This window comes from Oncorhynchus keta, chromosome 4, assembly GCF_023373465.1.
Source record: "Oncorhynchus keta strain PuntledgeMale-10-30-2019 chromosome 4, Oket_V2, whole genome shotgun sequence".
In the NCBI taxonomy this organism is placed as follows: domain Eukaryota; kingdom Metazoa; phylum Chordata; class Actinopteri; order Salmoniformes; family Salmonidae; genus Oncorhynchus; species Oncorhynchus keta.
In genome coordinates, this window is record NC_068424.1 from 46,565,021 (window position 1) to 46,589,049 (window position 24,029).

The window sequence follows — 24,029 nt, forward strand, 5'->3', positions numbered from 1 at the left end:
TTTTGTCTATCATAGTTGAAGTGTACCTATGATGAAAATTACAGGCCTCTCTCATCTTTGTAAGTGGGAGAACTTGCACAATTGGTGGCTGACTAAATACTTTTTTTGCCCCACTGTATTTGGTCCCCAAATATGTGTGTCAAGCTTATAGCGTCATACCCAGAAGACGAGGCTGTCATCACTTCCAAAGGTGTACTGAGTCAAGTACTGAGTCAATTTTCTGAATACTTATGTAAATGTGATATCTCAGTTGTTTATTTTTAATACATTTCCAAAAATGGCTAAAAACCAGTTTTTGCCTTTTCATTCTGTGATATTGTGTGTAGATTGGTGGGAGGAAAACGGCTATTTAATCCATTTTAGAATAAGGCTGTAATGTAACAAAGTGTGGAAGAAGTAAAGAGGTCTGAATAATTTCAGAATGAACTGTACACAGTTGAAGTCGGAAGTTTACATACACTTAGGTTGGAGTCATTAAAACTCATTTTTCAACCACTCCACAATTTTTTTTCGGACAGTCGTTTCGGACATCTTCTTTGCACATGACACAAGTCAGTTTTCCAACAATTGTTTACAGACAGATTAGTTCACTTATTATTCACTGTATCACAATTCCAGTGGGTCAGAAGTTTACATACACTATGTTGACTGTGCCTTTAAACAGCTTGGAAAATTCCAGAAAATTATGTCATGGCTTTAGAAGCTTCTGATAGACTAATTGACATCATTTGAGTCAATTGGAGGTGCACCTGTGGATGTATTTCAAGGCCTACCTTCAAACTCAGTGCCTCTTTTTGCTTGACATCATGGGAAAATCAAAAGAAATCAGCCAAGACCTCAGAAAAACAATTGTAGACCTCCACAAGTCTGGTTCATCCTTGGGAGCGATTTCCAAACGCCGGAAGGTACCATGTTCATCTGTACAAACAAGAGTATGCAAGTATAAACACCATGGGACCACGCAGCCATCATACTGCTCAGGAAGGAGACGTGTTCTGTCTCCTAGAGATGAACGTACTTTGGTGTGAAAAGTGAAAATCAAATCACAGAACAACAGCAAAGGACCTTGTGAAGATGCTGGAGGAAACAGGTACAAAGGTATCTGTATCCACAGTAAAAACAAGTCCTATATCGATATAATCTGAAGGGCCGCTCAGCAAGGAAGAAGCCACTGCTCCAAAATCGCCATAAAAAAGCCAGACTACGGTTTGCAACTGCACATGGGGACAAAGATCGTACTTTTTGGAGAAATGTTCTCTGGTCTGATGAAACAAAAATAGAACAGTTTGGCCATAAATACCATCATTATGTTTGGAGGAAAAAGGGGGATGCTTGCAAGCCAAAGAACACCATCCCAACCGTGAGCACGGGGGTGGCAGCATTATGTTGTGGGGGTGCTTTGCTGCAGGAGGGACTGGTGCACTTCGAAAAATAGATGGCTACATGAGGTAGGAAAATTATGTGGATATATTGACGCAACATCTGAAGACATTAGTCAGGAATTTAAAGCTTGGTTGCAAATGGGTCTTCCAAATGGACAATGACCACAAGCATACTTCCAAAGTTGTAGCAAAAGGGCTTAAGGACAACAAAGTTAAGGTATTGGAGTGGCCATCACAAATCCCTGACCTCAATCCTATAGAAAATTTGTGGGCAGAACTGAAAGTGTTTGCGAGCAAGGAGGCCTACAAACCTAACTCAGTTACACCAGCTCTGTCAGGAGGAATGGGCCAAAATTCACTCAACTTATTGTGGGAAGCTTGTGGAAGGATACCCAAAATATTTGACCCAAGTTAAACAATTTAAAGGCAATACACTCAACTAGTATTTGCTAGCATGTAAACTTCTGACCCACTGGGAATGTGATGAAAGAAACAAAAGCTGAAATAAATCACTCTCTCTACCATTATTCTGACATTTCACATTCTTAAAATAAAGTGGTGATCCTAACTGACCTAGGACAAGGAATTATTACTAGGATTAAATGTCAGGAATTGTGAAAAACTGAGTTTAAATGCATTTGGCTGAGGTGTATGTAAACTTCCAACTTCAACAGTATATATATTGCCTCCTAATATAATACAATCTGTGTGTCACTTCATTGGCCTGTGCTATTGTTTGTTTGAATTCAAGAGAAGATTGATCTCAGTATGTCAGTGTCAGTAGCCACTCAATTCTGTAATTTGTGTGGTATTAAAAGAGATTCCGCTAATGCCTTCTATCATGTAAATTATGTAGAATTGCATGAAATGCATTTTTTTATATAAAAAGAATAATAATAATATTCCAGCTATAGGAATTCCATTTAATCCCCTCTCTTTCTTATATAAGATGAACATCTCATTCAGTCATGTTCAGTGATGTGCTAATTTGAGTAAGATGTCAAACCTGTCAGGAATACAGATTACATTCGCTTAAAGCACCAGGTCGGAATTTCTCTATTCCCCAGTCGCCAATGATATGCTTTCTAAAAGATGTTCCCATGGTAACACAGCCGGATCTGTCACTATACTGTCAGATGCATGTTTTATAACTTAAAACAAATAAAAACGTAACTAAAATATATTTAAAAAAAATACAATTTTTACATTAGGACAAAGGAACGCTATAATCTCAAGAGACAATAATGAAATACTGATCAAATCTAAATGCAAATCGACACAGAAATATGTGGTTTATTTATATCATACTGGAGAGACACCTACGGATGCATCTATAAGCAGTGTTGAATCTATCTGCTAATCTAATTACGGCGTGATAATAAGCAGCTACCCACACATGGGGATGCATAACTCATATCTTCTACAATGTATATACCACATCCCGTGTGTGTGTGTGCGTGCCTGTTTGTGTGTATGTGTGTGCATTCATGCCAACGCTCTGACAGGGGATGTCTTGTTCTGAGGGATAATCCTGTGTGAAGAGTGAAGGATGATATTTTTTTGTTTTCCGACAATAAACACTCTAGATAAGGTTTGGATGACAGTCAACAGAAACCCAGCAGATAAGGTTTGGCACAGCGGCATATGGCACAACAGTGACAACTAACACTTCCCATACTGTGGATGGTATTATCGGTTGACGCTTTATGTCTGACTGACATTGGTGATAGGCCTCTCTACCTAGAACTCTAAAAGCCTTGTGAATAGAAAGCCACATTTCTGACGTCAAAGGATGCAGCCTGAAAACCCCGTTGAGCTTTCATTTCCAGGATGAGAAGTATTCAGAGGAATCTTCAAACGGACAGAAAGGCTTAATAAAACATGAGTAAACAGAACTGGGGGGTGGGTTGAATGGAATCTGCTGCTACAATACAGAACAGCACATCGGGGTACACAGCGGGGGGGGTGTATTCTCGCAGAAATGTAACCGTGCATAGACATACATATCATAATCACACACAAACCTCTCTCACTGCGTTTGATCGCCTTCTCTTCTCACTCACCCTCTCTTTCTGCCTTTCTCTCACTCTATCCTGTGGAAGGAGCTGCAGCTGCGGTAAATCACCTCATATGGTTTTCCCTAGCTACAGTATGGTTCTACTCTATATACTACTCAGTAGAAAGATGCCCAGACAGCTCTTACAGAATACGTCTCCTCTCTCCCTCCAAGGCCTCTTGCGTTAACAGGGCCTGCTCCCATGCTAACAAGAGCCCTCCTCAATCACACTCCATCAAGCAACAGTCTGCACTAACCACTGAGCTCTCCCCTCACCCCCACCCTGACGCTTTATTATTTAAAACACAAGGATCCGAGTTGCCATAGAGGCCCCTTAGTCGTCATGGCTACAAACAACTGCGTAGATGTAAGGAGCAGGAGGACGGGTTGAGGAGGTGCTCGAGGGCCTCGGAGAGAGGTTAACCTCTGCAGGGCTGAACTTTCCATCTTCATAAAGACGTCACTGGCCTCTGAACAAGAGGTTAAAGAAGAGAGGTCAGCTTTAAATATTGTTTAAAAGACATGTCAGAAGCAGTGATAAGGGTTAAGATGAACATTTCTGTCATTCTAGCTGCACGTTTCCTTCCAAAGTCGCTAGTCTCTAAGAGACCAGGCCAGTTCAGAACCTTGGACAGGGCTATGTGCTTTGCTGGACTCAGCTGAGCCACCAAGACCAGAATGTATCCCCTCTGTTTTTCTACAGTAATTGAAGTGACTGAAGACTATGCTTCGAAGTGCAGGCCAAAGGGTAATTTACATAGGATTAGATAAGTCTACAGTTCTACCAAGGAACAACACAAGTTGACTAAATTACTGAGGAGACTCCAAAGTAGATCCCATCTATCCCATAGCCACATCGATAGAATCTTGCAGATCTATTCCAAAGTCCTAATTCTATAAAGCATTCTAGTCAACCCATGATTCCTCTCACTGCTGCACTGCACTGCAAATTATCTGATCATTACAGCTGACCTGACCTGAGTTGAGCTGAGGTGAGTTAAGGGAAAATATAGATCCATTATATGGCTCTTTCCTGTGATCTAGGATCAGTGTCCCCGATAAAGACTGGGTTGTTCCTGCCCTGCAGCTGAAGCAGAGGAGGATCTAACACTGGATCACTGATCAACACTGGATCGATAGCTGTGATCTGATGCTGAAAACCGTGTTTTAACCCTAAATCGGAGGGAAGGGAGAAGCTGGTGGTTAAAGAGAGAATGTGTCCTGATAGGACCCTACTTGTCCAATGAAGGACAAAGAGCTATCAACCATTCATGGATTTTAAAAAGAGAAACAAACAGAGCACCTACATTTCATGTACAGTGCTAGAAAAAGGATACTATGATTTAGATAAGGTTTGGAAGATGATGGAAGCAATTCCTGCCGGTTACATTTTTGCTGATGACAAGGTGCACCACCCATTGAAAACACACTTACCATATAAAATAGCTAATAGCCCCATCTGGTGGTCAAATGTTCCATAGCAGCATCTCTGTGTGTGTGTGTGTGTGTGTGTGTGTGTGTGTGTGTGTGTGTGTGTGTGTGTGTGTGTGTGTGTGTGTGTGTGTGTGTGTGTGGCTATGGCTTACCTCCAGAACTCAGCTCTCTAGCCTGCAGTGTGTAAGGTGCATTAACACAAACTGTTCTAAAAGCTTTCAGTTCTAATGAAATGTTTATCGTTGCCCATGTTTAAGTGACTCACAATAGGGAAGCTGTATCTCCCTGCCTCTGTCTCCAACCCCATCTCTCTCTGTGGTTAAACAAACTGTAAAATAAGAAGAGGTTATCACATTTTCACTATACAGTAAGCCAACCTCTCAGTCTAAATCCCCCCTCTCCCACTGTGTACTCAGGGTAAAAGCTATAGTCTAGGAGTTGTGAGACTATGATTCGTTTCCTGTAAGGTAGGTTGGTAGCTGCCCACTGGTTCTGAGTATGCTCTGTGTGAGCGTGCGTGCGTGCGTGCGAGTACTCTCCATAGATCAGCTAAATGGCCTGGGCTAAACTTTGGGGTGACTGACCACCATCACTCTTCTCACACTGTTAAATGCGACTGACACTTGGTTCACTGCATCCCACAGCATTAGCATGGACAGGTGCCATAAACCAAGAGAGTGTGGGAGAGAGAAAGGGGGAGGGGAAAGAGAGATAAACAAACAGAAGTAGAAACAGATTGACTGAGATAGAGAAACTACCACATCTATTGGGTGAAATACCACAGTGTGCAACCACAGCAGCAAGATGACCTCGCCACATGTTGCCTGTTCGCGACCTGTTGCCACATGAAAAGGGGAACTGAGTGTCAATTGACACGGTGGTCTAAGTCAGGCCAGAAGTTTGCCAGCATTTGTGCCATTGTACCCCGGTAAAGGGGAGTGTCTAACCCTGTATGCTCCAATCAGGAAGCATTGCCTGGCAACCACTTTCATTCCTCTCCGGTGTCGGGGGGTTTATTGCAGTTTGTGTGCCCGCATACAGTATCTATTTTTGTGGTTGTAGCTAGTTCTGAATGTGTGTGTCTTCAGGAATGAGCCAGGCTGAGTTACACTCTGGTCAGTCCCTCAGGAGCTGTTATGGTGCAACAGCTGAAGTCAGGGCTGCTTAAAGACACAAACATGCACACTCACACACACGCTCTCTCACACACACACACGCACACACACACACGCACACCACACACACACACACACACACACCACACACACACACACACACAGCTGCTGAGTGAGAGCTGCAGTCCTTTCCTCAGACGGCCACAGTACTCCTGCTACCTGCCGCCCACCAGCCGCGTCAAGGAAACCGAGGAGAACCAGGCAGGGGGTCCTACACACACTTCCCTCCCAAGGACTCGGCACTCCTTCCAGGGGACAGCCAGCAGGGACCCTCCCTTGCACCTCCAGACAGACTTACAACCAGACTTCAGACCTCTCCTTGACTAAACTGACAGCAGAGGAAGGTGTCACTACTGCACCCCTCGAACCCTCAGCACCCCCCCCTCCCTCACCGTGCCGGACCCCCCGAGGGTGAGGTAGTGACATGGAGCTGCCCTGCCTGCCCCCCGAAACCCCCACCACAGCCAGCTCCTGCTCCACCGACCCCTTGTACGACAACTGTCTACCCCATGCCGGGAGAGGGAGGGATAGAGGGTTTAGGGAGATGGAGAAGGAGAGAAAAAGGGAAAGTGGGGGACTTTGCAACCCTGCTGTAACTGGAATCCTTCACCCCTCCTCCCCCCCTGGCCTGGTCCCAGCTGCAGCTGTGGTTCCCACACTGGGAAGGGGGAGAGATGGAAGAGGAGGGGAGAGAGGGGCTGGCGTGCAGCCAGCTCACAGTCACTGCAGCTGGGGAGGCCTGGGAAGGCAGGGCTGGGACATGGTGACAAACAGAGGAGAGAGAGGAGGAGGGAATACGGGAGTGCAGGAGGTGGAGAGCGTTCGGCATCAGCAGAGCCCCAGCCCGAGCGACGGAGACACACACGAGAGCGCTCTTTCCGTCTACGACAACCTCCACGCCGTGACCCCCACCGAGGACGCTGCCATGGAAACCACTGTGACCTTCCCCACGCCCCAGCGTTTCCTGAGGATCCCAGTGCCGGTCTCGGTGTTGATGGAGGATGGAGGGGTCAGTGGGGAGAGTAGCTCCTGGTCTTCCTGTGAAATCCTCCTTGCAGGGAGCAGTGCCAGCAATGGACCAGACCAGTACCAAGACCTGGACCCAGAACCGGACTTTAACCAGGACGAGCCCATGTTCCAACTCCAGCCATTGATCCAACCACAACCCCATCGACCAGATAACTTCTCCCATCTCCAGCCCCTTGTCCCACCTCTACAGGCTTCTGCCACCCATCCAGTCGAGCCTCTCCAGCCTTCTGGTCCGATCCCTGTACCTGTCCCTGGGGCCCGGGTTCCCCCTCCCCTGCCCTTGGCAGACCCCTCAGCCAGCGCCCTCCGCAGCCTCCTCACCAGCCTCCAGCAGCAGATAGCCAGGCAGAGAGAGGAGTACGAGGAACGCATACACAGGTAAGAACTTCATATCATGATCTAATGTGCACACACATATAATGAAAAACATGGTGACATGGTTTCTCTGTGTACTTTCAGTGATAAGGAGTTGCAAAGGTTTTCTATCCAGATGTGTGTGTCCACTCTGCTGTTTCCCATGACCACCCCTCCCCCCTACCCCCACATCCTGTTTACTGACAGATATCAGTCATGGAATATTCCACAAACACTTTTCCTGCCTTTTCTTCAATATTTATTTGACATGTCATTAGTACGCACACAAGGAATGAATGCCACGAATGGCATATTAAAAAACACTGGAATTCAAAACCGACAATTACACACTTCATGAAATTGTTTTCTTCGGGTGGAGTAATATTATGCTTAAAAACCTAATGCTGCCATGTCTGTCTTTTTGAAATAGAGGCTGTTTGTGGGGTGGATGGGAAAAAAAGAGCGATATAAAAGGGTATGTGCTAACCTAGACACTAACACATACCTCACTACTGCTGATATAGACAGACAGTGGATGCCTGGTCAGATTGAGACGAAACTGGCCATACAACTAAAATTAGGAGCATACAGCACACAGGGACGATGACGTCTGACTGTCACATAGGCTAATTCACCATCCTTAGCCCTAACCCCACTCAATCGAGGTGTTGGCTCAGGACCCCTCTCTCTTCCTTACCCTTTTCGCTCTCCTCTCCTCCTTCTCACTCTGTCCCCCTTACCCACTCTCTCCTTCGAACCCTTAAGGAAATGCAATTGAGATTCTCCCATGATTCCTCACGTCTTCGCCTCGCCATTTTAAGAGGCGAGAGGACGCAATGAACCAAGGAAATGCAATTGAGATTCTCACCAAAAGTCTGGAACAGAGGAGCGAGGTGCTACAGGGAGAGGTGTTTGACCTGATGGCTAACCTGGCTCAGCAGAGTTAATGTGCCACCCCCATTTTCCTAATCTTCTCTCTCCACCCCCCACCCTTTGTCCCCCCCCTCCCCAGTCTGGAAGAGAGGAACGAGGCTCTCCAGGTAGAGGTGTTTGACCTCAGGGCCAACCTGGCTCAGCAGAGGCGGTGGTACTCTGTGGTCCAGGCTAAGATCTTGGAGTCAGAGAGGGGCCGGGCTGCAGCAGACCTCCGAAACACAGCCCTGCAGAGGGAGATGGAACAGTTCTTTGACACCTTCGGAGAGCTCAACAACGAGGCCAAGAAGACGGAGAAAATCGTCAGGAGTTTCTGAGACTGACCTTTGGCTGAGGGGTGTGTACTGTGTGTGCTGAGGAAGTGAAGTATGTATGATGAGATTGGAAGTGGTAAGACAACTGTCTTTAAACTAAGACTATTTACACAATCTTTAAGGCCAGCTGGAGAGGAAACATTTGAGTATGAAGCGCTGCCTTCAGGAATTCTAATGGATTATGGAATGGTTCATTATCAGAAATGTGCATATTCATAAGCCACAGTATATTGTCCATGGATTCAGACCACGGGCTCATACACCTTTATCTTGCGTCATGTTTGGCTCATCTTTGATGATTATATCACACCTCTCTATTAGCACTTTCTAGTGCTGGGTCGGGATCTGGAAAAGCTGATTTGCCAGTTCGGTGGGGGAAGCGCAAAAGGCGCTCACACACATCTCGAAGGTTCTGAACTGGTATCGATGTACAGTACCTCTGCATTTACAGCAATTAACAGCACATTCTTTGAGTTGTCCACTTTTAATTGATGGGGAAGGACAACGTGAAGGCAAAGTGGTATTGTGAAACAGCATGTCATTGCAGACGGTACATTATGAAAATGAACAAAATAAAAGAAAATTAACAAGATAAAAACATGAGATGTACAGTTTGTACACAGTGAATATTTTAAACATGGTACACACACACACACACACCTCAGTCCTTAACAAATAGGATGTAAAGAGCGAGGCGGACACTCCTCTGGTCATTTAAGGCATGATGAATGAATAAGGCTGTCATGGAAAACAAATATGGGGCACAGTCCTCATCTGACTACATTATGTCTGTTTGTGCATATCCGTCATCCAACAGAGTTACTTTTCACGAAAAATCTGTTTAGTTCCATCTACGCAGAGTTCCGCTCCAGAACCTCAAGGTTCAGAATCACAACTAGGTATTGTACAAGTTATGTGACATGTCCACATTCCAAACCAACAGCTGTGCTCCACCACTGTGTGACTGTCCTTCCGTCCATAGGCATTCATCTACTGATGGTGGTTGTCCTTGTCTTGAAGAAGCAAAATCCATTTGAGGAACGACGAGGGGACAGCATGGTACCGATATAAGATACACACAAGAAAAGTACAGTGAATGTGACACCATGCAAGTTGAAAACAATTGTTAAGTTGCTACATCTCTAGATACTGAATTTCAATATAAATGTTTTATGTCATGATTTCTCCCAAAGGATTTCCAGTACTGATGGAATGGTTTAGAATAAGAGGCCCCATGCATTTGACCCTATGCATTTGACCCCATGCATTTGATCATCAATAAGAGGTTTCACAAGGGTCTTGTTGTGTATGGGTAAAACATCATCAGTGGTGTGCAACATTTAGCCAAGAACTCAAACTAAATACAAAACACATGGACCTTTTTTTGTACTCTCAAAATGTACAGGATAATGATATTTCAATATACACATTGTACCTTACGGCATATGGGTTGATTGTACTATATGAAGATGTTTCTATGGGTACATTGGATGTCTAACAAACAAATATGCCTAGCTATATATCTACGTGCATTATCAGAGCTTTAGCTGGATACGATGACATACATTACACTTATAAGGAAATAAAACCTTAACATTGCGACCACAGCCACCCCTGGAGGTCAGGAGTAGTAACAGCTCCAAACCACATCACTCACGACAATTAAAACACTATACTCAACGCCGGCACCACTCTCACTTGTTCTCAACACTGCTACCTAACTAAAACAAATCTAAAAAACGTGATTAGTGGTTGATCGATCGGCAGATGAACATTTGATGGTTTGATAATGTGATCAATGCTTTGTTTGTGTAGCTGTAGCATGCAGAAAGCAGCTGTTCAAATGTAATGATACTCCTGTCTTTCGGTTAAAATCTTTATAACCTTAATTGAAAACAAAAACAATAAAACATTTTTTTTTAAAGGGTAGGCAAATTAAATATCAAGTCCCTTGCCAAGAATTCTAAAGACAGATATTCAAAATGGAAGAATATATTACAGAAAACTTCAAATATTAATATTTTAACTTGCGCCTCTTACACACAGTCAGAAAAATAAGGCTTAGGATAGAAGTGAAACACTGCTCTGGGGTTACAGCTAAACTATACCTGTCCAAGATCACACAATTTTTCCTTTAGAAAAATAGACCTATGCATGGAAGTTAGAGAGAGAGAGAAAAGGATACGGAAAGAAATATGAAGTAAGCGAGACAAAGCAAGCTAGAATAGAGAGAAAAATATACACTTCCTGGTGCGATCTCATTGGCTCTCGTCCAGGTGTCCAGTGAGTGTGTCAATGCTGCTGCTGTCAGTGTCGGAGGCCAGGGTTTGCTCTGTTGACATGGACGAGATGTCATTGGCCGAGGACGACTGGGAAGCCAACCCCCTCACTGCATCTATCACAAAGACAGACAGACAGACAGTGAGAGAGAAAATATAATAGGGTTTATACTGTATGTCTAATGCAGTCGTCACCAAACTTTTCCGAGTCAAGATCACTTTCGCAGTCAAAAAGGAAGCCGAGATCTAGTGTTCAGCTAAAATAAATGACTTAAATGGCTTAAATTTGTTTTTAACTACCTAATAAAAACAATTATGTAGGAAGAGTAGGCCTAATCACAACATATTGGCTAAATGCTTAGCAACATTGTTCTTCTCAGACCATATTATACACTGCTTAAAAAAATAAAAGGGAACACTTAAACACCACAATGTAACTCAAAGTCAATCACACTTCTGTGAAATCAAACTGTCCACTTAGGAAGCAACACTGATTGACAATACATTTCACATGCTGTTGTGCAAATGGAATAGACAACAGGTGGAAATTATAGGCAATTAGCAAGACCCCCCCAATAAAGGAGTGGTTCTGCAGGTGGTGACTACAGACCACTTCTCAGTTCCTATGCTTCCTGGCTGATGTTTTGGTCACTTTTGAATGCTGGCGGTGCTTTCACTCTAGTGGTAGCATGAGACGGAGTCTACAACCCACACAAGTGGCTCAGGTAGTGCAGCTCATCCAGGATGGAACATCAATGCGAGCTGTGGCGAGAAGGTTTGCTGTGTCTGTCAGCATAGTGTCCAGAGCATGGAGGCGCTACCAGGAGACAGGCCAGTACATCAGGAGACGTGGAAGAGGCCGTAGGAGGGCAACAACCCAGCAGCAGGACCGCTACCTCCGCCTTTGTGCAAGGAGGAGCACTGCCAGAGCCCTGCAAAATGACCTCCAGCAGTCCACAAATGTGCATGTGTCTGCTCAAACGGTCAGAAACAGACTCCATGAGGGTGGTATGAGGGCCCGACGTCCACAGGTGGGGGTTGTGCTTACACCCCAACATCGTGCAGGACGTTTGGCATTTGCCAGAGAACACCAAGATTGGCAAATTCGCCACTGGCGCCCTGTGCTCTTAACAGATGAAAGCAGGTTCACACTGAGCACGTGACAGAGTCTGGAGACGCCGTGGAGAACGTTCTGCTGCCTGCAACATCCTCCAGCACGACCGGTTTGGCAGTGGGTGGTGTGGGGTGGCATTTCTTTCGGGGGCCGCACAGCCCTCTATGTGCTCGCCAGAGGTAGCCTGACTGCCATTAGGTACCGAGATGAGCTCCTCAGACCCCTTGTGAGACCATATGCTGGTGCGGTTGGCCCTGGGTTCCTCCTAATGCAAGACAATGCTAGACCTCATGTGGCTGGAGTGTGTCATCAGTTCCTGCAAGAGGAATACCACGAAATTGGGGAGGAAAAAAATAAGATAACTCAAACAAAATAATTTTATGCATCCTCAGAACTGTAGGCTACATTTACGGTTCGCAACTGTAAACAATTTACTTTCAAAACCGTCTGAAGCAGCAGTAGCTCAATGCATGTACGTACATAAATAATATATTTTAAAATGTGTGTTTATATTTAATGAAGAATTTCAAATGTCATTGTATATCCTTTGTCATTGTTGAAATAGGCCCAAATCTTTTGTTGTTTTGAATACTTACATCCTTTTGGATATTAGAATATGAGAATAACCGTGCCCAAACCCTAATACCTGGTAGGATCCACCAGGGGTCAATTCCATTTTAATTAGAAATGTCAATTCATTTCTTGAAAATGGAGAAGTTACGTTGAATTCAATTTGAATTTCAACAACCTTCAAGTTACGGAATTGAATTGGACTGCTAGAATTTTTTTGATCTTGGAATTCAATATTTGTACATTTCCCAGTTGATGGAATCAATGCACTTAAGTATCAAAAATGGACAGTAGAATTGGTTTAAAAACATTTCAACTTTAATTTCCATTATAGCTAGGCTGTCTGAACAGTGACATGATCCGTCTGAAAGCCTGAGGGATTTGAATTCTAATTTGGAATTATTGGGGATAATATTGAATTGGGAATGTCATTCTTGGAATTTACTTAACATTAGAATTGAGAGGAACTGAATTCAAAGACCGAACTGGAATTTTAATTGAATTTGTGCAATTAACCCCAACCCTGGGGCCTGGTCCACTAACATTCACCACTGTGTCACAGACACAACAGACCTAGAGGACTTGTTATATAGTACAACCTGTACATTAAAGATGTGATCTTGTATCCGTGTATTGTGTAAAGAATTACCTGACTCTTCTTTCGTCACGCCATTCTTGTTCCTCTCCTCCCAGTCTATCAATTCTTCATAAATGAGCTCTGAGGAGAAAGAGTGATTTGTTTCATCCCTGTACAGTCGTCTACACTGTGCGTACGTGAACGTAACATATCAGAACAGGGGAGAGAGTGCTGTCCCTAGAGGGAGACACCACATACCTTTCCAATGTTGGATGCTGTGTTCTCTCTCCTCTAGCTGCTTGTCACAGATCTGTGGGGGAGGCTATTAGATACAACATAGACAACACAGTGACACACATATCAGACCAAACAAAATGTATTCCCCATATATATATATATATTACACACATACATACACAGTTGAAGTCAGAAGTTTACATACATCTTAGCCAAATACATTTAAAATCAGTTTCACAACTCCTGACATTTAATCCTAGTAAACATTTCCTGTCTTAGGTCAGTTAGGATCACCACTTTATTTTAAGAATGTGAAATGCCAGAATAAGAGAGAGAATTATTTATTTCAGCTTTTGTTTCTTTCATCACATTCCCAGTGGGTCAGAAGTTTACAAACACTCAATTAGTATTTGGTTGCCTTGCCTTTAAATTGTTTAACTTGAGTCAAACGTTACGTGTAGCCTTCCACAATAAGTTGGGTGAATTTGGGCCCATTCCTCCTGACAGAGCTGGTGTAACTGAGTCAGGTTTGTAGGCCTTGCTCACACACATCTTTTCCAGTTCTGCCCACAAAATGTTCTATATGATTGAGGTCAGGGTTTGTGATGGCCACTCCAAGACCTGGACTTTGTTGTCCTTAAGCCATTTTGCCACAACTTTGGAAGTATGCTTGGGGTCATTGTCCATTTGGAAGACCCATTTGCGAACAAGCTTTAACTTCCTGACTGATGTCTTGAGATGTTGCTTCAATATATCCACAATTCTCCTGCCTCATGCCATCTATTTTGTGAAGTGCACCAGCCCCTCCTGCAGCAAAGCACCACAAACAACATGATACTGCCACCCCCGTGCTGCACGGTTGGGATGGTGTTCTTCGGCTTGCAAGCCTCCTCCTTTTCCTCCAAACATAATGGTCATTATGGCCAAACAGTTCTATTTTTGTTCCATCAGACCAGAGGACATTTCTCCCAAAATTACGATCTTCATCCCCATGTGCAGTTGCAAACCGTAGCCTGGCTTTTTTATGGCGGTTTTGGAGCAGTGGCTTCTTCCTTGCTGAGCGGCCTTTCAGGTTATGTCGATATAGGACTCGTTTAACTGTGGATATAGATACTTTTGTACCTGTTTCCTCCAGCATCTTCACAAGGTTCTTTGCTGTTGTTCTGGGATAGATTTGCACTTTTCACACCAAAGTACGTTCATCTCTAGGAGACAGAACACATCCCCTTCGTGAGTGGTATGACGGCAAAAAGGCACAGAGTTTGAAGGTAGGCCTTGAAATACAGCCACAGGTACACCCCCATCAGAAGCTTCTAAAGCCATGACATTGTTTTCTGGAATTTTCCGAACTGTTTAAAGGCACAGTCAACGTAGTGTATGTAAACTTCTGACCTACTGGAATTGTGATACAGTGAATTAAATCAGTCTGAACAATTGTTGGAAAAATTAATTGCGTCATGCACAAAGTAGATGTCCTAACCGACTTGCCAAAACTATTGTCTGTTAACAAGAAATTTGTGGAGTGGTTGAAAAACAAGTAAATGACTCCAACCTACGTGTATGTAAATTTCCGACTTCGACTATATACATCCCCTCTCTCAAAAATGTGGAACAGTCCACTCACCGCATCTGCCTCTCCTGGATCGTACCACACGTGGATATACGGGTGATTCAGGGCCTCTTCCACTGAGATGCGGCTCTCGGGATCGATCACTAGCATTTTGGACAGCAGGTCCCGAGCTTGACCCGCTGTCATGGAAATGAGAGAATGGCACATTCACTGCACTGTTTCTACAGCAACCAAGGCTATCTTGACATCATTTCATTAAGATAGACCCCGTGGTCTCTATGCGACCACTTAAGCCCACACAAGGTGTTATCTAAGAATACTGATCCAGCTTTCAACTAGATCACTTTGATACAGCAACACACATATTGCTGGATAGTGTTCTTCACTCCTGCTCTTGGAGGGCTACAATGTGAGCGAGATTTTGTTCCAGCCCATCAATAACACACCAGTTTCAGCTTATCTATTCATCACTAAGGCCTTGGTCAGCTGAATCTGGTGACGCAGTGATGGGCTGGAGCAAAAGCCTGCGATACTAGAGCCTTCCAGGACCAAGAACTAAAAGAAAAGTAAAACATATATTTAAAAAAAAAAGATACAAAACTCAGAGGGGAGGTATCTTACTCTTGAGTCTGTCGTGTTCGGAATCAGAGGGGAAGGCCCAGTCAGGAAATAGTTCAGCGAAGTTGACCCCTGGGTATTGAGGCTTGTTCATCACATAGTTCCTCACAGTCTCCATCAGCCGGTTCATGAACTCCATGGAGGGAGTACCCAGCACCTCAATCACCTTGTTCCACTGGTCTATGTCTGGACAGGCACCACGGTTAAGGAGAACATGGGTGTATGTGTGTGTATTACATCAACTAAAAATGAGAGCGAGAGCCCATTCCCATTAGAAAAGGTGAAACGGGCAGCCAGTATAAAATGCTACATCGGAGGCGTCCCAGTTCTTTTTTTCATTATCAATGGAGGTGACATCTACTGGTTGAGGAAAAACACAATGGAGGTGGTCTCAGTCGTCCATGTGGATCTAACCAAGTATAAATACTTATGGAGACAATGGAAGAATCAAGTGCCAGAGAGGAGTGGAGACAGAGGGATGAGGAAAGGGATGAAGAGGAGTGAGATATTGAAAAAAAAAAAGGGAGTGGGAGAGAGGTGGATGAAGGATACGGTCGGTGCCCTGGAAGATAACGTTGCCCTTCACCATTTCACCCATGATGCACCCCACTGACCAGATGTCCACTGGGAACAGGAAGAAAATGAAAACACACAATGTTCAAACATATGGTTGGTTGTCTTCATAACACAAATCACCAAAATCATAGGAAGACTTACGGCAGTGGTTAAATTATTATATGTTAAATGGAAGAATAATGCTTTAGTTACGAAATGGTTCAAAATGCAGGTTTAGGGACATTGTCCAGGCTATTTCCATTCAGAGAGCACTCTCATCAGGATGGGAAGGACAGACTAACTCACTTAACACACAGCCTTTCAGGCTCCTCTCGCATGCTTAGGAGCACTGCTCATCAGTTTACACGGCCGTTTCGCTTTCTCGATTTGCAAGTCGGGGATGAAATAACGCGCGTCCTTGCTGGACACTTTGAAGATGTCAGAAGAACTGTCCCACGCGTACTTTTCCTCAGCCAACAAGACGAGTAACGAACAGCAAAATCGCCAGCCTATGCATAGGCGGCGTTTGAGTTACCATAAAAATGCATCTTTATAATAATGCATCGTCGCCTTTCCAGACTTATGTAAGATAGCCTACTATGCATGTGAGGAGTAGATTGGAAAATCATAATTTAGGCTAATAATATAACTCTTGTCACAGTTCGCAAAGAAAAAAAAGGGGGAAAAAAAAGACCACGTGTATATTGGTGAGTCCTGGGTTACAGGCTATATCAGATACGTTTATTCTTTCTTTGCACGGGAGAAACACATTTCATGCAATTCTACTTCACTTTATATGACTGGAGACATGAGCAGAATCTTTTTTTAATTTTTTTTATTTTTTTAAATACGACTAATTACAGGGTAGCCTACTCTGCTGACATTGGAACGGATAAATCAAAACAACGTTGTCCATTTAATAGGCCTATGAGAAGGGGAGACGCAAATAGAATATGACGTCCATCTAAACTGGAAGAAAATGTCCAAAAACAAACTTAAGTGGCACTGACTGAACAACGATAAAGAGTGAACATGCGCAGAGTGATAAAGAGTGAACATGTAAGATAATAAGATAAGCTACAGGCCTACTGTTCAATTAGGTTGAGAATTTGGTTATTAAAAAAAAGACAGATTTTCATTGTCTTCTCTTTACAGCAAGAGCCTTTTGTTTTCCAAACTAATGTTTTATTTCTGTATAGGAGTAGGCTAATTAGGCTATATAATTTTGGCAATTTAATTTAAGTTACTTAGGGAAAGCTTAGATTCCCCTAGCCTTATGGATGCGTCACCTATGAGCCTATGGCAATCTACTATTCCCCATAGTAAAAAAAGTATACTATTCTATTGGCCAGCTTGTTGAGAAATAAATAGCCCAAACAGTCTCTGGGACAGTTGTGGGAAGATTGATCCCAAATTCACGTAACCACTAGGCCTAGGCAACAAAAATAACATTGAATAGCAATGAATAGATGGAACAGATCATAACATTAATTTAAAATGTAAAGTCTTATTTCTTAACATAATTAGCGCAGTAATGTGCACAAGGCATTTGGCTACCGGACAATGGAAGGAAATTTAAAACCAATAGAATATGAGATAAATAGGCTTTTGGTTTCAATGGCAAATGCCCAGGCTACTTTGAAGCAAGGTAAAACATGCCTCATAATATGTAGCAAAATGTTCAGTTTTTAAACAATTAACTTCTCTAGGATAGGGGGCAGCATTTGGAATTTTGGATGAAAAGCATGCCCAAATTCAACTGCCTGCTACTCATCCCCAGAAGACAAGATATGCATATTATTAGTAAAACACTGAAGTTTCTAAAACGGTTTGAATCATGACTGTGAGTATAACAGAACTTATGTAGCAGGCGAAACCCAGAGGACAAACCATTCAGATTTTTTGTTTCGTTTGAGGTCACTCTTTTCAATGGGTTTTCATTGGGAATCCAGATTTCTAAGGGACTTGGTGCAGTTCCTACCACTTCCACTGGATGTCACCAGTCTTTAGAAATTGGTTGAGGTTTTTCCTTTGTGTAATGAAGAAGTAGCCCTGTTCAAAACGAGGGTCACTTCATGTGTACTGTTTGATAGAGGCACGTGACCAGAAAGCTAGCATCAGTTTGTTTTCTTCCTGTATTGAACACAGATCATCCCGTATTCAATTTGATCTATTATTTACTTTTAAAAAAACTAAAAGTTGTATTACAAAAGTAGTTTGAAATGTTTTGGCAAAGTTTACAGGTAACGTTTGAGATATTTTGTAGTCACGTTGCGCAAGTTGGAACCAGTGTTTTTCTGGATCAAACGCGACAAATAAATGGACATTTTGGATATATATGGATGGACAGAATTAATCGAACAAAAGGAACATTTGTGATGTTTCTGGGACATATTGGAGTGCCAACAGTAGAAGCTCGTCAAAGGCATGATTTATAATGGCATGATTTTATTTCTGCGTTTTGTGTCACGCCTGCAGGGTTGAAATATGTTCTCACATTGTTTACGGAGGTGCTATCCTCAGATAATAGCATCGTTTGCTTTCGACCAAAAATCCTTTTTGAAATCTGACACGTTGGCTGGATTCACAACACGTGTAGCTTTAATTTGGTATCTTACGTGTGATTTCACAAAAGTTTGATTTTTATAGGAATTTATTTGAATTTGGCATTTTCTCTGGCTTTTGGCCAAGTGGGACGCTACCGTCCCACATATTCCAGAAAGGTTTTAAGTAGGTATACGTTTTCAAAAGGCATACTGCTTCCAGCTCATTGCTAAGTGGCGTGTGACGCGCTGATGAAGCCTGACTTCCGTTGCCAATGCATTTAAATAGTGAATGGGAAGCGAGCTTCAATTACCAGTTGAGAAATAAAAAGTTATTTTTAAAACGTGGACACAGAACTATTTAACACGTGACTGCATTTAGACTGCAGATTTTCCACTCAAAAGGCCCTGTATCACGTGTGATAAATAAGTTGCATAACGAATATACACACGTACCAATTAAATTCCAATAGAATTATTTAGAATTAATTGCCCCATAGACCGATAAGCATGACTGGTCAAATGTATTTACATCAACAAATAGGCAGTGGCGTAAAGTACTTAACTAAAAATACTTTAAAGTACTACTTAAGTCGTTTTGGGGGGAGGAGGGTATCTGTACTTTACTATTTATATTTTTGACAACTTACATTATTTTCTTTAGTAATGTACTTTTCACTCCACATTTTCCCTGGCACCCAAAAGTACTCGTTACATTATGAATACAGGAAAATGGTGCAATTCACACACATCAAGAGAACATCCCTGGTCATCCCTACTGCATCTTATCTGATACTCACTAAACACAAATGCTTCGTTTGTAAATTATGAGTGTTGGAGTGTGCCCCTGGCTATCTGTAAATGAATATTTTTGGTTTGCTTAATATAAGGAATGTAAAATGATTTTATTTAAAACCAAATACTTTTACTCAAGTACATTTTATATTAAGGCATCTTTACTTTTACTCAAGTATGACAATTGTTTACTTTGTCCACCACTGCGAATAGGCAACAAAAAAAGCATTATTTCGCAAATGGATTTTTTTCTCCCAGCCTGGCGCCAATTGTGGTTACTAACTTTTTTTTAAATATATTTTTTATAATTAAATGAAGGCCAAAAGCTGGATATTTCTGGCTAAAGCAAACCCTGAGTTCTGGCTAAAGCAAACCCTGAGTTCTGGCTAAAGCAAACCCTGAGTGTGTGGGTGTGTGTAGCTGGTACAATAGGATGTGATCAGGGCGTGGATAGTATTTGCTTTGGACTGTGTGCCTTTAACAAATGTTCAAAAACCCCTCCCCTGTACTTCTGCCCTGATGAAGACTTAGAGGTATTTTCCTTTGATAAAAGGTCAATTGGAATCTAATGCACTGGAAAAATGTGCCTTAACTTCCTACACAGGAAGTAGGTTTGACTACTGTACATCGATAAAACAAAAACATAAATGGAATACCATTCACTATGCAACACTGCTACATACAAATTCTCATAATCAGAGTAATGTGTCATAAGTGGAACGAACACACACGCTCTCTCACTCACAAAGGATACAGTCTTTTCCAGGGAAGAGGATTTTGTGTGCAATCATCTCAGCCATGATGCAGCCAACAGACCACAGGTCAACTGCAGAGCAGCACAGAACCATCATCAATGGAAACATGATCAAGCGGTATGATCAGAACAGCATGATCATTCACTGTTCGTTCTCTAACCTTGATCAGCCACCACAATAGTTTCGTAGAATCACTAACTATGATCAATAAAAAGATTTCTCCAACCCTTCAAAGGTCCTTGGACACACCAAACATGACCAACAGCACTCCATTTTAAAACCAACCCACTGTGATGGACATTGTTTTTTACTAATAACCAATTTCTGTGTTCATGAAAGTGACTGATTGAACAAATCCTCACTATCAGTATCTGCAATTTGGCAGTACGCCCAGAACCTTGTTTAGAGAAAGGGATATCTCAGTTTCAAGTTCTCAGCTTAGAGAAAAGAATACCTTGTGAGGTATTGGTCTGTCACATGCATGATCCAGTATTGGTCGTCACATGAATGAAGCAAACATGAATTATGAATAAGCTAAATCATGCAAATATAACTTGTCAGTATATAACGGGACTGCCCAGTTAGAGCTCCTAATCGACATGTGTACTTGGTGCATTAAGTTTGTTGGAACCACTCCAGCGCACTGATAATAAACAATGATTCATTTAAAGATTGACTTAGTGTCCCGGTGTAAGAATTTCCATTGGGGGTCTGCGAAGAAAACCGGTGGCACATTTTATGAAGCCTGAGGGTAAATTTCCATTTTGACCAAAAGATGAGACCCGCCCAGACCCTTACTGTGAGCTGCCCAGGAGGAGACATCATCCGCGAACAAATGAGGGACAGCAACTGATTTCAATAAGTCCATTTAAAGGAATCTGAATAAAAATATATGATGAAAAATAAAATCATGGTGAGTAACGGATAAAAAGGTACCCATAGTCTTAGAGAGAGAAGGCTATTCACAAGTTTTATGAGAAAACTTGCGCAAGGGCATAACGGTACCATGGAAAGCCCCACTGATAGCTGTCTAAGCATTTGTAAGAAATGTCTACGTGGTCTGCAGCCACTGATACTAAATATGTACAGAAGATACATATGGTGCAAAAGCAAGTAAAAAGATAATCGTTGAAGATGCACAAGACTAAATATGCAAATTGATTTTCTTCACATGCCTGCATGTAAAAAGGGGGAAAAAAAGATGTTGGTAATGGTTGACAGTTAAGTCCAAATGGATTGAGGTTTCCCCACATCAAGTGATGTGTATTGCTGTTGTCTTCTCATTGTTCTTGTCTTGCTTCAATAACACATATCACCAGACTGGGTCTGTTGGATGGTTGGGATTTCTCCCTTAGGATTAGCCCTGTGCTGCCATCGTGTTAGAAGGTAACAGATGGGGCCTCCCGGGTGGTTGTGCCTCCAGAGACTCTGGGTTCGCGCCCAGGCTCTGTCGCGCCGGCCACGACCGGGAGGTCCGTGGGGCGACGCACAAGTGTCCTAGCGTCGTCAGGGTTAGGGAGGGTTTGGCCGGTAGGGATATCCTTGTCTCCGTGTTTTCTCCGACACATTGGCGCGGCTGGCGTCTGGGTTGAAGGCGCGCCGTGTTAAGAAGCAGTGCGGCTTGGTTGGGTTGTGTTTCGGAGGACGCATGGCTTTCGACCTTAGTCTCTCCCGTGCCCGTATGGGAGTTGTAGCGATGAGACAAGATAGTAATGACTAACAATTGGATACCACAACATTGGGGAGAAAAGGGGGCGAAACATTTTTTTTTTAAGAAAAAAAGGTAACAAATATTTTTTATTACAATGGTTAAGATGGATTTTCATGGTGTTATTCACCCCTAGTGGAGATTCCTGGTACTTAGAAAGACTGTACTCAAACAGGAAGTAGAGAATTCGTTCTGCACGCATAGAAGCAGCTAAAAACAACGATACGGTGCAGGTCTTTCAGTGTAGTTATTTCTTGTCACGCTTCAGCCTCTGAAAATATTTGTTTGTAAATTAAATTCAAGCATTTAGCTAGTGATGACAATCTTGTTATTGATAGAGTTGCTTACATATCAATGTTGGTTGGTTGCATTTACTCACACAAATTGCAAAGCCTTTCATGTATGTCGTCAGCTGTATTATTTTGCTCGTGCGTCATGCAAAATAATTGTAAAATATACAATACTGTAGTTTTGTTACTGTTTCTAGCGTAATATGCTTTGTTATTAGGGTAATGAAAGGAGTTAGTCAATTACCATATGAGTAACAATTAGCTATATGGTTTGGCGTCATGCCAGATGCATGGTACCTTGGCACGTGCTTTGTATTTTCATGAAACTTCAACATGAAAGGTATAATGTACAGCTACAATATGTCGATTTGAATTGAATACTAAAGTATATTCTTTTCTGTATTCTGCAGTTTCAATTCATAAACGTTTTCAATAATTTAATTCAAGAAAAGTCACGCCTTGGGAGTTTTATTGACGATTTAGTTGTTAGCTATCTGTCTAGTTTTGCATGGGAACGCAATTCAAGGGCAGAACAAGCCCTCTGACTCCCTGACCTGTAACTCTGCAGTGAGTTCGCCAAGATGATAGGGGAGTATAAGCCCATTTGAAATATATATATCTAACTCAGCAAAAAAAGAAAACGTTCTCTCACTGTCAACTGCGTTTATTTTCAGCAAACATGTGTAAATATTTGTATGAACATAACAGTCAAGAACTGAGACAAACTGTACAAGTTCCACAGATATGTGACTAACAGAATTGGAATAATGTGTCCCTGAACAAAGGGGGGGGGTCAAAATCAAAAGTAACAGTCAGTACCTGGTGTGGCCACCAGCTGCATTAAGTGCATCTCCTCATTGACTGCACCAGATTTGCTGTGAGATGTTACATAGTACGGACATTGCAATTTATTGACAGTCCTCATGCCTCCTTGCAGCATGCCTAAGGCATGTTCACGCAGATGAGCAGGGACCATAGGCATCTTTCTTTTGGTGTTTTTCAGATTCAGTAGAAAGGTCTCTTTAGTGTCCTAAGTTTTCATAGCCGTGACCTTAATTGCCTTACGTCTGTAAGCTGTTAGTGTCTTAATGACCGTTCCACATGTGCATGTTCATTAATTATGGTTCATTGAACAAGTGTGGGAAACGGTGCTTAAACCCTTTACAATGAAGATCTGTAAAGTTGTTTGGATTTTTACGAATTATCTTTGAAAGACAGGGTCGTTTCTTTTTTTGCTGAGTATATTATAATATATATATATATAAAATGGTTTAAACTGTGTTATTCTCTGACATTTGTTTTAGAAATCTGTATTAAGAATATTGGTAGCATTAATAGTTTGTCATACAATAAATAATTTGTCTGGATTTTGTTGAATCAGAAATGCCCTAAACTAAAAAGAAAAAAACTGTTGTTCTGGTCTCTCCTTTATGGCGAAAGTGACTACAGATGGTGTCTAGATGCATGGAAGGGATAATTTGACCAAGAACAGTGTGAACTTCATCCCCACTAATCAGCTGAAGCAATGGTGTTCAGTATGGTCCTTGACCACTTCTACCGTGAGACCGGAGTCCGAGCCAGCATGTACACAGCATCCACTTGGAGTGAGCATGGAGAAAGATCCCATTCAAACTTGCTGGTGTACTTGTAGGAAAATGGACAAGACATAATGGACTGTAAAGGACAGTGGCGGCTCAGGTGAGAGACATTATCAAGGGCCATCCACTTTGAACATGTGCCA

The 24,029-nt window shown here is 42.5% G+C and overlaps 2 protein-coding genes across 6 annotated transcripts in view; one reads left to right on the forward strand and one right to left on the reverse strand.

Annotated features, from left to right (window-relative positions):
- Window positions 1-6,077: 6,077 nt before the first annotated feature.
- LOC118375912 (rho GTPase-activating protein 24-like) lies at window positions 6,078-10,029 on the forward strand. The gene is made up of 2 exons (XM_035762553.2): window positions 6,078-7,454; window positions 8,443-10,029. Exons 1-2 carry the CDS (start codon window positions 6,472-6,474, stop codon window positions 8,678-8,680), a joined length of 1,221 nt encoding a protein of 406 aa, XP_035618446.1. The 5' UTR covers window positions 6,078-6,471; the 3' UTR covers window positions 8,681-10,029.
- Window positions 9,143-24,029, reverse strand: part of LOC118375883 (mitogen-activated protein kinase 9-like) — a 32,129-nt gene continuing 17,242 nt past the window's right edge. For 2 of the 5 annotated variants that reach the window (XM_035762511.1, XM_035762520.2), the window contains exons 7-12: window positions 16,195-16,266; window positions 15,646-15,828; window positions 15,079-15,203; window positions 13,476-13,539; window positions 13,290-13,358; window positions 9,143-11,072 (exon numbers count right to left, since the gene is read on the reverse strand). In XM_035762511.1, coding sequence (XP_035618404.1) covers window positions 10,936-11,072; window positions 13,290-13,358; window positions 13,476-13,539; window positions 15,079-15,203; window positions 15,646-15,828; window positions 16,195-16,266 — 650 coding nt within the window. In that variant the 3' untranslated portion in view covers window positions 9,143-10,935. Of the gene's footprint in view, window positions 11,073-13,289; window positions 13,359-13,475; window positions 13,540-15,078; window positions 15,204-15,645; window positions 15,829-16,194; window positions 16,267-20,289; window positions 20,362-24,029 lie in introns of all 5 variants that reach the window. The other 3 variants (XM_035762527.2, XM_035762532.1, XM_035762542.1) reach the window with 3 other exon arrangements.